Source organism: Glycine soja, chromosome 1 (assembly GCF_004193775.1).
Source record: "Glycine soja cultivar W05 chromosome 1, ASM419377v2, whole genome shotgun sequence".
NCBI lineage: Eukaryota > Viridiplantae > Streptophyta > Magnoliopsida > Fabales > Fabaceae > Glycine > Glycine soja.
The window spans coordinates 50,377,543-50,395,684 of NC_041002.1; the positions used below are offsets into that span (position 1 = coordinate 50,377,543).

Here is an 18,142-nt window from a genome sequence, read left to right on the forward strand (position 1 = left end):
ATAAATTAAATTAGACATAAAAGTAAAATCTATGAAATCGATTTAACCTACTTTTATCCTTGCAATACAAGATTTGTGAGAGTTTCTAAAATTTTAAAAAGTTACATTATCTCTTCCTTGACATATGCCATGACAAAAATAAACTACTTTCTACAAATATTTTTTCATTTCTATTTGAAAAGAAACAACCAAAATTTATTTTTATCCCTTAAATTGTGAGGTGTTGTTACAATCATCTCTGAAAGTATAAAAATGTTAAATAAATTATTGAAATTTGTTAGTAACTGGATTTCAAGTAGCAAAAGTGTAATTAAGTTTTTTTTTTTAAAAAGGAAAAAAACATTGTTTGTATGGTGTAAGTCAAATTTTTGAATGATCTTGTGGAAGGCAGATTTTCCTTACCAGTTTTTATTTTGTGGCATTTGACTTACACCATACTGATATTTTTTATAAATATACTATTGTAGTATTTTCCCTTTGTTTGGACAAACATTCAGAAACTTAATTGTAAATCATTTTATTTTTGCAAACTTAATTTTAAAAAATCTTTTTATAAAATCAATTTTAGTTAAAATTAAAATAAACAATTCATACTCATTGCCGCATCATGTACTACACGAAAAATGATTTTTATTTTATTTTCTTTTGTGCGAGAAAAAATACAAATTAAACAAAAAATGTCTGCAATGGCAGAAATCAAAATTAACTATATATATTTGAAGAGCTAAATACTAGATCGAATATCCTCCCTCCTCCCACAATGTTTACTAGGACAAAAAAAGAAGTTAAAAAGCAGAAGCTTAGATAAAGTAGCATCTGCTTCTAAGTTTGTCTACAGAAATTTGCTATACTGGTGCAAAAACCCCAGCACTCAGCCTTAGCAGCATAAATTGTTATTATGTAAACTATAAAATACCATTGGTATACGAAATCCACATTATCGTTTTGAACTGATCCTGATTCTAATATTAATTATAACATCATCCTTCCTTTGATTCTTCTTTTGAAGGCAATGAATGCCAAATGAGATCTATGCTGTCGAACCTCTCAATTGTTAACTTCATTTCTATCGGGATTCTGAGCTCCTGAAACATTTTAAGATATTTAGACAGAGGAGGGAAAAAAGCTTGGCAGTTAACAACTTGAACAATGTGACAAGTACGCCAAGAGTATAGGTGATGACTAATCATTTTAAGCTTTGAAACTTTTTAGTCCTAGTGAATTTTTTTCTCATATTCAAACAGGATTAAAAAAAGACAGGAAGAAAGCTAACCATTGGGCTTTTCATCTATGAAATTAGTAGCTACATGTGTGAAAAGATCTTTACTAGCATCTGCAAAATCCCAAGAACAAAAATAATTCAAGATATAAGGATCACATGTACACTGAAATTTTGTGATAACAATAACAATTCTTTCACTTAGAGGCCAGAGCATGAAAGACAAGTTAAAAGTACCATGGAAACCATAGCAGGAGAGCAGGATTCAGAGAGGTTTCTGTATCAGTGGATTTCTTATAAAATGAATTAAAAAAAAATAACTTCAAATATATTTTCATAGGTGAAATAGGAATGTGACACTAAGCATAATATTCTGGTCCAATGAATCACATGAATAAAGAGATGGAATTTAACAAGAGAAAGAGAAACAAGTAATTCTCAACGATAAGTCATGCTCCAAGTGCTGCTTACCATGCTTCATGGTTAAAGATGGGTCATGCTCCTGTAGAGCACTAATAACTTTAGCTGGTATTCCTGCTGCAATGCTTTAAAACAGAGTAAATAAAACAATAAAAGAAAACATCACATTTTATTACAAAAAAGAATCAAGGTAGAAACTGCAAGTACTAAACATTGTGCAAAAGATATATTCATTAGTACCAGTGGGGAGGGACATCTTTTAACACCAGGGAACCCGCAGCTATCATGGCACCTTCACCAATCTTTATATTCCCAAGTATAGTTGCACTAGCTTCAATTAGTGCCCCTTCACCTACTTTGGGATGACGATCACCTATTTCCTTCCCCGTGCCTCCTAATGTTACGCCCTGCCAAAATCAAATGTATCATGCAAAGAGCATAATGAATGTCCGTGTTAATAAAATAGCATTGTTTAAAATATAGTTTTAATTTAAAATATTAATAATAAGTATTATAAAACAATTTCTCATATACTTTCTCCTCTTAGAAATATAGAAAATAGAATCAGAGTCGAAAAAGAGAATCAAATTAGCTTTCAAAAACTGTTTCCAGTATTGTTGTATCAGTGGAACGTTGTACAGAGAACATAAAAAAGCTCTTAGGTATTTGTTGTCAGTTTATTGTGTAGAAAAATGTTGAGAAGATATATATTAGTAGTAATTCATAAATCTTTTCCTCTTATGCAAGATCCAATTTGTTAAAATGAAATCATATAGGAAATAATAAATAGCTAATTATTTGAGATGATTAAAGTTTGTAAAAGAGCTAACAAAAATAATCATAGAAGAAATTAATGAAGAATCACAACTCACATGCATCAGTGAAACTCTGTTTCCAACAATAGCAGTTTCACCAATAACCACACCTGTCCCATGATCTAATAAAATCCCCTCCCCAATTTTCGCAGCTATATAAAAGCCATAAAACCACAAAGTTCAATAATAATAATAATAATAAAAAAACCAAAGAGTTTTCAATATCTTCAACAGAGAGGCAAACATCCTCAAGACAAAACTCAAGTTATCAGTTGTCTTACTATAAATAAAAAGGAAATCAATTATCTAAGTGTCATCAAGAGTTGAAGACTGAACTCTCGAGAATACCTTCTGCTTTATCAATCTGTATTTCCGTATTCAAAAAAATAAGTTGGCTGGCACAACATGAATCTATTGCTACAATATATTGCTTCTCAGTTTGCTTTCCTAGAACAAAATTATCCCATACATGCAAATTATGTCAACTTGTGTATTTTTTATACAATTGCAAGCAAAGATGAAACCAACATACCTGGATGAATGTCCACTCCAAAAACCTGCGTGGTAAAAAATAAGGGCTTGGATTATCACGACAGAAAAATGAAACTATTTATGAGACTCATTAAGGTAAACCAAGTAGAAAACTACCTCACTAACACGGCTTTGCAAAGCCAGGGCCAAGACTTTGCGTCCCTGGTGCCACAATGCATGAGCTACCCGATGTACTTGCAGAGCATGATAACCCTGTGGACGCAGCACATCATCATTAAACGTCAAAAAGAGTCCTATAATACAAATTAAGGCGGGAGACTAATTAAAAACAAAGTGGCAATTTTATAATTACGAGAAGAAGAAGAAAATAGAAAACGTTTTTCGAAGTCAGCCAAACCTTACTATCACAGAAACGTATGCATTCATAATCATGATTTCCGAGGAGACTAACATATCAATTAAACCCCATCTCCTAACGTTTAACTTGTTGAATTATAAAAATCATAATAACGCTTAATCACAGAAATAGTGCACTAGGACTTATTCCATGTGTAAGGACTGAAAACTGGAAGAGAAACACAGAAACTTACCTTCGTATACAAAAGCGCGGAGCAATACGACAAACAAGCAGGGTCACGATCTTTTAATGCCTGTTCAGAAAACGGCACCAACGTAAAAAAAATCAAATAACACAATTACGATATTGAAAAACTAAAAATGTAATTAAGTTTAAATGAAATAAAAAAGACCTAATTGGTAATTTGTGAAATCAGACAAAGTAAGAATAGAATTAAGCTAAAATGAGAATGACCTGAACATCGAGGCGAATGGATCGCTGGATAGCTTTGTCATGCAAAATGACAAGACAGAAGATATCCATAAGCTGAGTGGCCAAGAGAGTAGGGTTTTGGAGACGGTTGGCCACCACAAACGCCAATGCTTGCTCCAAGCAATCATGCGCCAAAATACTAGCGTACAAGAAGCTACTCAGAATCGGCTCCTTCTCCGCCTGCACACAACACCATCAATCAGTAATAACAATTAACAATCCTCAATTAAAACAGAATGAAGGAGGGAATTGCCTCGAGCTTGGCTTCGTCCCTGACGGCCTTCCAAATCGGGTCGGGGGCGCCCATGGCGTAGACGGGGAAGATGCGGTAGGCGGAGGAGAGAGAGGGAAGGTAGATAGGCTCGGCGTCATCATCGCGGAGACGGTGGTGGTGGGCGGAGAGGGGGCAGCGTTGGAGCATGTCGTCGGGGGAAGTGAGCCAGGAGCGGTGGTGGTGGTGGTGGCGGCTCAGACAAGCCATGGCATGTGTTGAAATAGGAGAGGGAAAAAGAGTAACCGTTATGGGAAACACGAGAAGAGCAAAGGCTTAGATGACAGGGGTGAAGTTTGAGTAGCAAGTAACAGGCATCTGGCTTCTCTGCTGTGCATTTTTAAATTGCCTTGTCTTGTCCATTTAAAATAACTCTAATATTTAAGAGAGTAATATTGTTAACTGTTGAGGAAAGAGTTAAGAGTTTTTTTTTATAATTTTTTTGTAAAATAATGGATAGTAGGAGTATTCATTTTGAGATGGATTGAAGAAGTGGGAGAAAGATGTTGGAAGGGAGTGTGGGAGTGAAGTGATGATAAAGGTGAGGTGAGAGATGACAAAAATGCGACTACTCTGAAATAAATGTGGCATTATGAAATATTGAATGGTTCAGGATGTGCCTCTGCAGCATGTCGAGGAACCTTTCCAATTCCCACCGATCAATGAAAAAGCTAAGGTAGCTTTATGTCCTGTCCCTACACTTGTAGTTGTAGGCCTCATTGTGCGCAAAGAGAATAAAGGAGTAATAGTACTCTCTTTAGGGTAAAATGTAAAGAGTCACTTTGCTCTCTAAATATGTAATTAACACTATGTTTAGTAGGGAGAAGATAAAATGAATAAAAGTGTGAGGAATTAAAAAGAATAAAAGAGTATGAAAAATAAGGTTGATTGATTGAAATGAAAGAAGGTGTTAGAGAGATGACAAATTTAAATTAAAGTTGTTAGATTAGAAAGATAAAAAAAAAGTTATTCTTAAAAAAAAAACAATTTCAATGTCTTGTGTGAAAATCATTATTAATTATGTTTTAAAAATAAATAATTATGTTAAGCATAATCAATTATACTAAACATAATCGGATATCTTTGTAAAAATCAAAAGCGCCTTGATCATGAGTCCCATATAAAAATAAAATAAAATAGATAATTTTATCCTAGAAAATTTGAGATTACTTGTGTCTCTTTTCAACTTGTTTCATCTCAATTTGATATGAAAGTAAATATGCCGGGATTCACCACAAATAATCACATTTCAATTGTGTTTCACTCATAACAAACATACTTCCCTTTTCTCTTTTATTGCTTTTCATCCCCATCCACTTTCACCTCTCTCACCTTCACTTACAATCGTATGTGTATGTACAGTAATAATTTCTCTTGTTATGTGAGAGCGAGTATGTTATTGTATGTCAGAGAACGAGTATCTATAAAGACACTTCGATGTTCAAATCAGATATATTTCAATATAATAAATGAAAATAAATGAGAATGAATAAATTGTCTTACCTTAAGAATCTCATCCATTATACATATTTTAACAGGCCTTGGATCCATGGACCTAACATTTTTATTATTGGTCTTGCTCGTGAGTGTTCTTAAAACATTGATTAAGAAACCAAAAAAAATATATTTATTGTGTAAGTCAAAAGATAGCGTAAAAAAAATCATTAAAAACGTAATTTTCTATCTCCTAATAAAAATACTTTTATTTGAAGTTTCTTAATTAATCCTTAGAGCATTAGTTAACATTTGTCTTCTATTATTAATGTTAATGTATCTATATATATATATATATATATATATATATATATATATATATATATATATATATATATATATATATATATTATGTTAATCCTAAGGATTATATTATTATTAAAAATAATATGCTTCTACAAGTGTCTAGTGGACCGAGGTCTATTCAATCCACTTGGTCTCATATGGTTCTCTTGAGGGGTAATCCGTCCAAGGGTACAATAATAAATAGAGTGTAAGTGTCATTTAAGTATATGTAATATTGAAATTTAAAAAATACATTTTGTTTGTCATTATAATTTTACACAAATAAATTACTCGTAGTATTATATGTATGGCCTAGGGATCTGTTGATATTATGTACTACTATTCGGTATTTGGAGAATAACCTAGAGCTTTCAAACTAAAAGACTAAAAGCAAACGCCAAAAAGTACAATATCAAATGAGAGTTCAACGTCGCTTGCCCTTTTAGCTGATTTTCCAACAGCGATTTTTCCCAAGTGGGACATAAACAAAAATATTAACTTGGGTGGGAACAACTATATCTACAATGTATAGTGTATAATTAAAAGGGTAAATTGTCATAGTATGAGACATTTTGATAAATTTAATAGCGCAAAACTTTACAGTGGTTAGTGATTGATCCTTCAAGACTTTTTCCCCCTTTTCTCGTGTGAATAAGATATAGGTAATATGCATGCTTAGTAAGATATGACCTCAAATTTGGTGGAATTAACACAAATTTTTATTAAATAATAAATATTTTTTGAGGAAATAATAAATATATTTCAAAAATATAAAAAAAATTATGTTACGTTTTTCGTCACGCCCCAATAAAAAGGTGGTGCATTCAAGCTTGGTATAAGAACAATGAAGTCAAAGAAGAGAGGCTATTGGCTACTCAGACTGCGTAAAAGTTAAAATAATGTGTTTCAAGACTGAAAGTTTAATAAAAGTGATAAAAACACTTAATTATTAATGATAAAAAATTAAATAAATATTAATTTATCAAATTTGTTTTAGAAGGTGAATTTATGGTTTTTTAGTAATATCTACGGTCGAAAATACTTGGAGAACCCAAAAAAATGTAACAAGAGAGCAAATATGTGGTTCATCCTACAATAAACGACAAGAAAAGCACAAAGTCAGTTCAACTTGACTTTGCCAAAAACACAGAATGATTGAGGGCAATAAACCAATAATTAATAAGATCTAAACAACATGAACTTGTCTTGTCCTCAAGTAGGGACCTAGCTAGCCACCGTCAATTCTCTACACCTCTGCAACTTTTCTTTGATGATGTATTTGAAGCAAATCCTCTTGACTGTGAACCATGAAGTGGTTCCTTTTGGATCTCTTTTGATACCTTATGTTCTTTTGTCCCTTTCTATAGTAAAAGAAGAATATGACTATGTTGTACGTGGTCTTGTACGCGTCCAGGGACATTCCCCTCCAAAGCCTCCCAGCTCTGCAGCTAACATGATTACCACTATGAATAATCAGATATCAGAGGAGCCATGAAATGGGATTTTGACAATATTCATGACAGGATCACAAAGGACACAAGTCTTTTTTATTTTTTTTATAGATAAATGTTAGTTTTATTAGAAATATCAATTAAAGATATTTGAATTCGCCATCTTTCTTCCCTCTTTTGGCCCTTCACTTTACCTTTTTTCAACCAAAATGGTTAACACAAGTGATTCTTAATCCTTTAACTAAAGTTTGAGTTTATTTTTTTGGACATATCTTTATTGGAAGAGAAATATTAGTGATATTTTCTGATTTTTTTTAATATTTTTCTTGTGATCGACTAAAATTTGTTAAATATTTTGATGGGTTGTATTTATCATTTAATGATTTTGTCTGCTGATTTAGATATTAAATCCACTAAAATTTGTATTTCTCTTATCGAAATATCACTTTATCTTAGATCTGATGGAAAAAAAATGAATTGAATGTGAAATAAAAACTTGGATACCATTTAATCACAAACCAAAATAGGATCACAAGCATGAGGAGTTACCCGTGCGAGAGATCGTTCATCCAATGAACGTTTTGTTATTGTTTAAATGAAAGTTTTTTATGCATCACTTCACTTACATTATGACGACGGAAAATGGATTCTCTGCGGTCATCTATAAAGTATGCCAAGCTGGCTCAATTATTCGGAGTTTCGGACTATTAACTTTGTGCGTGTCTAGCATTGGATTTCGGGATAAACATGTATGTGTAAAATTTAATTTATTATATTATTAATTTTAATAAAAAATTATTTTTTATTTTATTATTATTTTATTAAATTATTAATTTGACAAGTCCTTAATTAATATTAGAGACTTGTTGTTATAATAGAGATTATAATAATGAAAAATAAATCATTTATAATTTTAATCTAAATTGTGCTTGATAGTAATATTATTTTAAATAGAACATCAATAATTTGAATATATCAATATATATATACAATGATCTTTATTGAGTAAAAAGTAATACATCTCATTTATTAAATTGCACATATAGATGATGTATACGTGAATGTTATAATTGAACTGACTTAATTGATAATTCTTAATAGTTAATATTACTTGAATAGGTCAATAGGAAGTTCTCAATAAGAAATATAATAATTTCCTTTAACTTCATATTATCATATTAATTAACAAGTTATTTATTATATTTTAATTTCAGACACCTAATGTGTTAGGGCACTAGTTGAATGAATATTAAATATGATTAAATACTTATAAAATTAATGATTAATCAAGAAAGAATTCATCAACTATAAATAATGAGTTTAAACTCTATGATAGAATTAAAATTTTGGTCAAGGCAATTGAATGCAACAAGAATTATTTTTTAAGTCATTCATTGATTAAACGTGTTAGCTTATTAGGGTTTGAGAATAATATTATACTCTAGAGTTAACCTTGAGTTATAAATGATGGAAAAAAATATTACATCATTTTTCTATTGGTCATTGAAGGTAAAAGATTATTTCATGTTATCCAGGCGTTAAAAAGTGTTGCGGCTAGACATCCACCTTGATTAGTAAATTAATTATATTAAGTTATTGTCGGTTTAATATTGAATCTATGAGATCACACACAAATAAGTGTTTTAATCTTTGCAAAAAAAAAATAATTTATTTGATAATTAAATTAGAGAATTTAATTTCATCAAATAAATATTTTAATAAAATATTATTATATTTTTTGTTAGCACAAAAAATATAATTAATATAAAAGAAGAATATTATTTTATAAATGTGCAAGCTGTCGATAAAATAAGAATAATATTCTATTACTACATAATATGATTAATTATCATAATTAATTATGTGATTCTTTATCTTATACAAAAAATTTCTTAAAATAAAATATATGAGATAATTCTTTTAAATAAAATCTTTCTTTCTTTTTTTGAAAAAATATTCAAAATCCATGTCTCTTAATATTATAAACAAAAACATTGACGTGACAAAATACACCATATACAAATTAGACAAATAATTTAAGACTAGTGTTAGACCTCAAAAGTAAAAAGATGATTTATTCTTTAAAATTACACTCATCAAAGTTGTGAATATACTTAGCACACTATTAAAGAAAAATTTATGTTATTTCAAGAATGTACATTTATGTACACAAATTTATTTTTTTGTATTTATTATTATTGTATATTTTGTTAATGTAAAATAAATCATAATTTTTTACGAGAAGCATTAAAAACACTTATCCGTAACTATCATGGTACTCTTCTCCTAGGTTTCGTTTTTGGAAGAATGACGTGTTAAACATGTGGAAACCACTCCCTTTGTGTTAAAAAATAAAGCTATCGTGACACTGGTAACAGTTAAAGAACTAAGAATATGTTTAGATTAATTTATGAAAGGAGATGGAATAGGGAGGGATGGAGTGGAATGAATTTAAGGTATATTATTTGGATTAAAAATTAAAGAGTGGAATACAATATTGGAAAGGAATGGAACCCAATATTCCATCATATTGAGTATTTTTCTTATGCAAAATCGGAGTGTATCCGATGAAACGTACGTGAACTTCTTTCTTTTATTTTATTATAAATTTATTATTTTATCCCTTACTACTTCACCTAAATACAACAAAAGAATGGTTGTTGAACACAGTTGTCTGTCCTCTCTCTAAATGGAATTTTTTTGTTGATAAAAGAATGGTTGTTGAACACAGTGGCTGCATGCATTTTTTGTGAAGAGAGCAGTACCAGTAGCAATTCTTAGACGAGAACATATACATAATTTGACTCTTTATTCAATACTGATATCGATCAGATCAACAGAGTGTTGAGTTGAGAGCAAATTCATTAACAAAAAGAAGCAGTAGATTCAACGGATGGAGCAAAGATTTTAAAACGTAAATGAGTATTACATTTACATAAATTAATCTGGTTTATATTTTTCTTGGGGGATGCAACGTAAATGAGATCCTGAGGATCTTGAGATGCAATACCCTGGACTCGTATCAAGATAATTCTCTACTTGCTTGCACCTTTCCTCGATCACACCAATGCCAATGCAATATGTAATCATCCTAGTGTTTTTTTTTCTTCAAATTATTATTGATTTAGCATACCAAATGATTTACAAATAATAGTAACCCCTAATAGTACTTGAGCAACACATCGGTGTTACAAGATCAAACCATATATTTTTAAAATAAATATATAAAATAAATAAAATATAAAGTATCTAAAATAAATATATAAAGTGTTTCTAAATAAAGAATAATATAAGAGTAAACAAATTATTACTCATTCCGTTTCTAAATATGAAATGGAATAATATAAGTGTTTCTAAATATATAATGGAAAAGACACGGGTAGTCAAAATACTGTCCACACGATATGGATTTGGGTACGGATTAAATTTTTTTTTAAGTGTTGGTAAGTAGATGGGTGCTATAGTATCTTATCTTTATTCATTGTCATCTTTAAATATTAAAATCTAGAATAATCAAAATTTTGAAACAAAACACAATTGGGTGGTATCTGAGTTTTTTTATTTTTAGTTTTGGAATGAAATATTTAAAACAAGTGCGACAGAAATATATCTTGAATGATTTTCAAATTACAAGTGAATGAGTTGTCAATATTATTGTCTTTCAGTTAATTTTGCTATTGATAACAAAGATTAAAACTGGAAAAAAATTACATAAGACTTAAATCAAAATAAAAATCTTTAAAGAATTAAAATTAAAAAAAAATATTTTATAGGATCAAAATTAAATCTTATTAAACCTACCTTAAAAGACAGCAGGCAATACATTTTTGGGGAGGACTCCCCCTTGTAAAAAATATAATTATAATGGATGCCTCGGGACTCCAGAAGCGATCACTGTGATTTAGGTATTTTCAAGTGTTACATAATTGAATTCAATTTTATCAATTCTTTCTAATAAACTAAAATTTTTAAATATTTATCATATAAAAAGATTGATAGAGACTATAGTTAGATTCAGCAAAAAAATAAATAAAGAGACTATAGTTAGGTAATTTCTCACAGCATAAAATTAAGAATTTATCCTCCCACGAGAATAGAATAGAATATAAGGAGTGGAAATTGTGACAAAAACACAATCAACTCACGTTCACTCCATAACTATCAATCTGCTTCTCACCATTTCCCTTCTTAATCTCTTTTCTTTCCACTTAGTGCATGAAATGATGGTCGAAAGGAGAAAAAAAACTTAGTGGCCGAAAGAAGTGTTTTGCCCTAAATTTCCAACACGAACTCCGCTAGCTAAACAATTAATCCATCGCTTGATATTTTGAAGATGATGTCACATAGAACGGAAGTTAAGGGAAATGCAAAAGAAAATTGTCACTATATGTATACTTTGTTAGCCTCACATACAAGCACACACACATTCAGTCATAACATAAAATATGAATTTAGACACTATCTTTGCTTTTACCTTAGCTTATATTCTACTGGTAATAACCTCATCAGAGTTCCCTAGTGTTGCTGGGGACGATGTTAGCAGCGTCATCAGTGGTTCTCTATTTGAGCAATTGCTACAACACCGGAACGATATCAAGCTTGTGAGGGGAAGGGATTCTATAGCTTCAATGCTTTTCTCACCGCAGCTAGATCCTTTGGTGGGTTTGGCACCACGGGTGATTTTAACACTCGTAAGAGGGAGGTTGCTGCTTTCCTAGCCCTAACATCTCATGAGACCACAAGTTATTACAATATATTAATCATTTATTCACTTCCTATGCATATTAACCACTTGTTAAAGAGTTTAGATCAGTTAATTGAATATACTATTACGTGAACTGTTATAAATTAAACTCTTGATACGTGTATTTAATTTTTACAAATAAAAAATAATAATGTATAAATTAAATAACCATTGTTTTGTGATCTCACGTTATTAATGTATAAATTAAATAACCATTCAGTTGACCCAGCAAGTACTATACACTTAATTATGGGCACTTAACTATTGTTTTTATATTTTCAAAACATTGAATACAGTTATTTTTATTGAATATTTTATTTATAAGAATGCATAACAATATTCTAATTGGAATTAATTTTGCCATTCCAATAGTTAGTGACTATACAATGTTAGGTCTTTTGATGAACTTTTGAGTAGCAACTCATAGCCCGAGATGCAGTGATATCATTCAGAGCAGCTATATGGTTTTGCTGACGTGGCAGCAAATAGAGTCCCTGGTTATGGTGTGATCACCAACATCATCAATGGTGGGATTGAATGTGGGAATGGTCCTACTCTAGGATCAGGTGATAGGATCGGGTCTTATAAAAGGTACTGTGACATTTTTGGGCTCACTTATGGGCCCAACTTGAATTGCAGAAACCAAAGGCCCTTTGCTTAATAAGTTGGGCCCCTTGCTTGTAAGTGCCACAAGTTAAACTAGTAATAAGAATAAGAATGTTGCCCTTGTGTGATCTCAATAAACTTGCCTATGTAAGCTCTAGTTTAAGATATTGCAATAAAAATGCTCTTGTCTGTGCCATTTTCTCTAAAGTGAATAATTTAAATATGTACAGTAATAATTATGAATTGTGTGAAGAATATAGGATTGAAGAAAATGGTATAATTAATATCTTAAATCTAGTCTCCTTGACTAGTCATTTCAAAATTTAAGCTAGAAATCTTATTAAAAACTCTATTTAGCGATAACTTAATTTCATTAGAAACTATTTGAAGATTTCATCTAAATTTAGTGAACCTGATAAGTGAGGTAGACAATAAAACTCACAAAATGCAATCTCCTAGTAAGTTTCTGTAAGGTAGACTAAGTCTTTAACATCGACATACTTATTCGTTCATCTCATAACTAAATGAATTCTTTTAACACAAAATAGAACTAATAGTTATATCATCGATCAAATCAACTTCATAGTCTGATTGACTAATTTGGGTAAGTTTTAAAAATAAATTATCAATGTCTGTTTTGAAATTATTTAATTACCGATTTAGGGTTATTTTGACCATATATTAGCAAGACAGTGATGCCAATCAATTGCAATTCGCTCTTAGAACCGATCGATTATACTGATGGTGATCAGATAAATTTTTTCAACCAAAAGGCCAAACTAGTGTTTCAAGCTATGAATCCATGTAATCATGGGGACGAATGGACGACTCTCAATCTGCATGCATTAAATATGCATACATCCTCTCATTTATTATTGAATCTAACAGTAATTTTTATTTTTATGTACAATGAGCTCAATGAGAATCGAATAAGCGAATTTAAATCCTTGTGCATCATCTCCAGCTCTTACTATTGGACCGACCCCAATAATTCATGACAAAATTTGTATGGCTCACCATGTACCATATGTGTCTTAGTAATTCATTTTAGACTCTGCGTTCCATCAACTATTCCAATACCCTCCCCCACACGATTTTAGTAGTATCCAGTCAAAATCTGAGCTATTGACTTGAGTCATCGTACGTATTGTCATAGTTGATGGGAGACAACGTAATGTATGGGTTAGAATTTGCATGTAGAAGAAGTTACACGGAAGGAACTCCCATCTCAATCTGTGGCACAAGTGATAAAATTAATATAAAGACTTAAAGTGTGTGGTAAGAAATGAAAAAAAAAAAAAAGAATTGAAATAAAATAGAATATAAAAGTATGGATCCTACACCATTTTACTGATTATTTATCTCCTTTTTCACCCTTTTAATTTCTCTTCAAACGAAAAAGCACCTTAAGGATTGGAATAAAATCACAGTCAACCAAAATTTCCATATATCTCTCCCTTTCCTTTCTTAAAAAGACAAGACATTAATTATTGACCCATTCCTTACTTTGTTTCCTTTCCACATGTGTGTAAAAATGATGACCAAAATCAAAAGGCTTAGTCCGTGAAAGAAGCCTTTCGTGCTAAATTTCCACAAACTAAACATGAACTCCAGCAACTAATTAATCAAATCCAGCGCTAGATATTTTTTTCAATAATGTCACGAAAGAGAGCACTAATTGTCACTATATATATACTAGTACCTTGTTAAACTCACCTACAATACAAGCACACTGCACACACATTCAGTCATAACGTAAAATATGAAATTAGACACTATCTTCGCCTTTATCGTAGTTTATATTCTGCTGGTAACCTCATCAGAGTTCCCTAGTGTTGCTGCAGATGATGTTAGCAGCATCATCAGTGCTTCCCAATTTGAGCAATTGCTGAAACACAGAAACGATCAAATTTGTGAGGGGAAGAACGGATTCTACAGCTACAATGCTTTTGTCACTGCTGCCAGAACCTTTGATGGGTTTGGCACTACGGGTGATGTTAACACTCGTAAGAGGGAGGTTGCAGCTTTCCTAGCCCAAACCTCTCACGAGACCACAGGTTATATTAGTCACTGAGAAAATATTTATTTTATAAACTATAAGAATGTAAAAAAATCAGCATAATTTTTTTTAACTCCCAATGAATATTTTTATTTGAAGTTTTTTAATCAATGTTTTTAAGATACTGATTAAGATTTAACATGTATTACCGGGGACTTAATTAAATGCTAAGTGCCGGGTTATTGATTGTCCTCAATTGATGCCTCATAGGAGGAGGAGGATGGCCTAATGCCCCAGATGGGCCATATGCTTGGGGTTATTGCTTTGTCACAGAAAGAGATAAATCCAATAATTATTGTGAAATTAGCAAGGCACCATGTGCCTCAGGCAAATCATACTATGGTCGAGGACCCCTTCAGCTGACACAGTAAGTACACAACTATCCCTCACATCAAAACTTGGAAAACTTTAGGCCTGTTTTGAGTGGTAGTAAGTTGTTAGTTTTTAATTTTTAAAAATAAAATATGTTAGATTGCAATAGAGTTTGAATCATTTTTTTAATTTGATTTTTAAAATAAAAAAATTGTTGTCACAGTTATTTATTATTAAAATATAATTTATTTTTAGTTGTAAAAATAAATCATTTAATTCTTTTATCTCTTAAAAATTAAAAAACTCCAACAATATATTATCACCATTATCATTAACGGTGTTATCATTGATTAATTGTTGCCGCCACTATTACAATTCAATTCTTTATACTCCAACTAATAATGGTTACTAATAATTTTATTTAAAATTTTTCTCTAATGTATAAAAATATCGCTTAAGAACTAACATATTCTATGCAATAGTAATAATAGACCATATCACACTCTAGAGATTAATGTTGGTTCTCAAATATTATCTATGTTCTTATTTATAAGATTAAATTAACTGAACACTAAGATTAAAAAAGTGAATAATTTAGTTGATAATAATGAATTTATCCTAATTTATATGCTTTTTCCATCAATAAGATTAGGATGTAGGGGCTTAAGTTATGCACGACTGTGGTTAATGAAGTATGATTCTGCCTCTTTGTCATGGGACCGATTCTTGACTCTTTTTGGCCCTCTTACGCCCTTTTGGGATTCTCCTAGCCCTACAGTAAATTAGCACTCAACTAGACAAAATCAATTAACTATGGTGCAAATAATAGTCAAAATGGTGCAAAAAATTCTACTAAAATCATGACCAGAATGTGGTTTAACATTTTTCATAATAGAAATATGGACACTCAACTAACCTTTTTGATGCATTAATTGTAAGAATGATTTTAATGTTTTATAACATCTGGATTTTATTTATTGAATAAATTATACTAATCATCTTTAGGTTTTGTAAAATTACATAAATATCTCATATTTTTTTTAACATTTTCAACAATTTCTCTTAAATGTAATATTTTCCAAACAAGTAATCACTTATAATGTAACAAAAAAGTATTATAAAAATGCATAGCGCCATTCTAATTAGAATTATGCCATTTTTGTCATGTTATTAGTTGACTCGATGGTGTTGTTATTGATTTTTTTGTTATTACTTACTTTGACAAAATAGCAACTACAACTATGATCTAGCTGGAAAAGCCATACATTCAGACTTGATAAACAATCCAGACTTGGTAGCCCAAGACCCAGTGGTATCATTCCAGACAGCTATATGGTTTTGGATGACATCACAAGCCAATAAGCCCTCATGCCACGACGTGATCACCAATAGGTGGACCCCATCTTCTGTCGACATGGCAGCTAATAGAGCCCCAGGTTATGGTGTGATCACCAACATCATCAACGGTAGGATTGAATGTGGGAATGGTCCTTCTCCAGCCTCAAATGACAGGATCGGGTTTTATAAAAAGTATTGTGAGATTTTTGGGCTCTCAGATGCTACCAACTTGGATTGCAGTAGCCAAAAGTCCTTTGATCAAGATTAAGTTGGACTCCTTCCTTGCTTATAATTGCCTTAGTTATAAATCCCGGAATAAGAATAAGAATGTTGGTCCTTGTGTTGATTTTAAATAAATTTGTCTATTCTGTGTTGAATGATTAAAACATTTTTGTTCAATCATTTCTGAGTGCTATAGTCTTAAAAGCTGAGATGCTTAATCCTTCCTCTAAACTCATATATAAATAAAAATAACTAATTTTACATTAATTAAAAAATTAATTAATATCAATTAATTTTTTTAATCTCAAGTAAAAAATAAAATTATTTCTAAATTTTCCTTCATAGAAACAATTCGATTCAGATTTAGGGAGAAAATACTAATGTAAAATTTCAGGAGAAATAGAATTGTTAAAGAAGCAATCTCATTTTCATTTTCTACCCTTTTTCTATTTTGAGATGTTGACTTCGAGAGACTGATCTTAAAGATAGCCTAATTATCTATAACACTACTTTTCTTAAGATAAAAATTATAAACTAATCATTGGAGCAGATAGACCTCGAAATTCCTGTTAATTCGAGTGTGATGAGCATAGGAGTATGCTGCAACATTGACAATTTAATGGTATTCGGTACTGCAATAATCTAAAGCCTCTATTCTATTCCTACCATGAATAGTACACCATATATTTTATCTCACATTTCCCCCAATTGTTGATACCTCATATTAAAAAAATTATTACAAGAAATTTTAAGTGAGAACAATTGTCACACCCTCTCTCCCGATATACATATTTATATAATATCATACATAAAAATGTAAAATTAATTAAAGAGATTTTATTTAATGAATATAAAATAATTCACGTGGATAAAAAGTTCTCATCCACGTTAATCATCAAATTAAAAACTTATCAAATAAGGGTATGAAAACATTTCTGGACCAAACACAAAGCCATCCAATTTTTACAAAAGGAAATAAGTTAAGCAGCGAAATAACATAAAATAATATGTTTAGAACATTATACAAATAATATAGAAACTCGTGTCTCAATGTCACATCCTATCAGAGTGTTGTGTCCCAGTGTCATCTAGCATGAAGTTCTTTAAAGTCATTTATCTAACCATCTGCTTCCATGAATACAAAGTTCGAGATCAACATAGGATCCAAACACAAACAACACAGGGAGTGAGTTATCACATTCCTAAACAAGTAGGAATAAAAAAATAACATATATATAATATAAGTATAACAAGCTCGACTTAGCGCAATTCACATCATTTTACCACTCATTGCGTAACATCACCTGTCCCAAGGATTTAATCACACAATCACATTCCACACCTTCACATTGATTGCGTGTTCAAAATAATACATCTTAAGTACAATACAATGTATCACACTCATATAATTCATTACCCACCATCACGTAACGAGTCACAATAGTCATTACACACGCATTATGCAACAGATACACTAAAACTCAATCCTATACGCAATGTAGTATCATGTTAGTGAAAAATCTCGTCGGACGACTAGGAGTATATGACAAGACAAATCACACACTCGTAAGTCAAGTCACTCTCA

The 18,142-nt window shown here is 30.9% G+C and overlaps 2 protein-coding genes and 1 pseudogene across 2 annotated transcripts; 2 read left to right on the forward strand and 1 right to left on the reverse strand.

The window, feature by feature from the left end:
• Positions 1-682: 682 nt before the first annotated feature.
• On the reverse strand, positions 683-4,598 carry LOC114419310 (serine acetyltransferase 2-like). The gene is made up of 10 exons (XM_028384966.1): positions 4,029-4,598; positions 3,758-3,955; positions 3,537-3,596; positions 3,103-3,198; positions 2,987-3,011; positions 2,512-2,606; positions 1,880-2,046; positions 1,691-1,764; positions 1,274-1,333; positions 683-1,085 (listed from the first exon to the last, which is right to left on the reverse strand). The coding sequence occupies exons 1-10, from the start codon at positions 4,254-4,256 to the stop codon at positions 1,048-1,050; spliced, it is 1,041 nt and encodes a 346-aa protein (XP_028240767.1). The 5' UTR covers positions 4,257-4,598; the 3' UTR covers positions 683-1,047.
• Positions 4,599-11,721: 7,123 nt separating this feature from the next.
• LOC114393498 lies at positions 11,722-12,681 on the forward strand (annotated as a pseudogene).
• A 1,667-nt stretch (positions 12,682-14,348) lies between these two features.
• LOC114419319 (endochitinase-like) lies at positions 14,349-16,737 on the forward strand. Its single transcript, XM_028384978.1, has 3 exons — positions 14,349-14,683; positions 14,896-15,052; positions 16,228-16,737. The coding sequence occupies exons 1-3, from the start codon at positions 14,389-14,391 to the stop codon at positions 16,601-16,603; spliced, it is 828 nt and encodes a 275-aa protein (XP_028240779.1). The 5' UTR covers positions 14,349-14,388; the 3' UTR covers positions 16,604-16,737.
• Positions 16,738-18,142: the final 1,405 nt, after the last annotated feature.

Excerpts from the sequence above, each read along its gene's own strand:
- LOC114419310 (XM_028384966.1), bottom strand. The coding sequence starts at position 4,256 with ATGGCTTGTCTGAGCCGCCACCACCACCACCACCGCTCCTGGCTCACT. Across the intron at positions 1,765-1,879 it reads AAAGATGTCCCTCCCCACTG|CATTGCAGCAGGAATACCAG; the intron begins GTACTAATGAAT and ends TCTGTTTTAAAG. Across the intron at positions 1,086-1,273 it reads CATAGATGAAAAGCCCAATG|GAGCTCAGAATCCCGATAGA; the intron begins GTTAGCTTTCTT and ends AAAATGTTTCAG.
- LOC114419319 (XM_028384978.1), top strand. The coding sequence starts at position 14,389 with ATGAAATTAGACACTATCTTCGCCTTTATCGTAGTTTATATTCTGCTG. Across the intron at positions 14,684-14,895 it reads AACCTCTCACGAGACCACAG|GAGGAGGAGGATGGCCTAAT; the intron begins GTTATATTAGTC and ends GATGCCTCATAG. Across the intron at positions 15,053-16,227 it reads GGACCCCTTCAGCTGACACA|CAACTACAACTATGATCTAG; the intron begins GTAAGTACACAA and ends TTGACAAAATAG.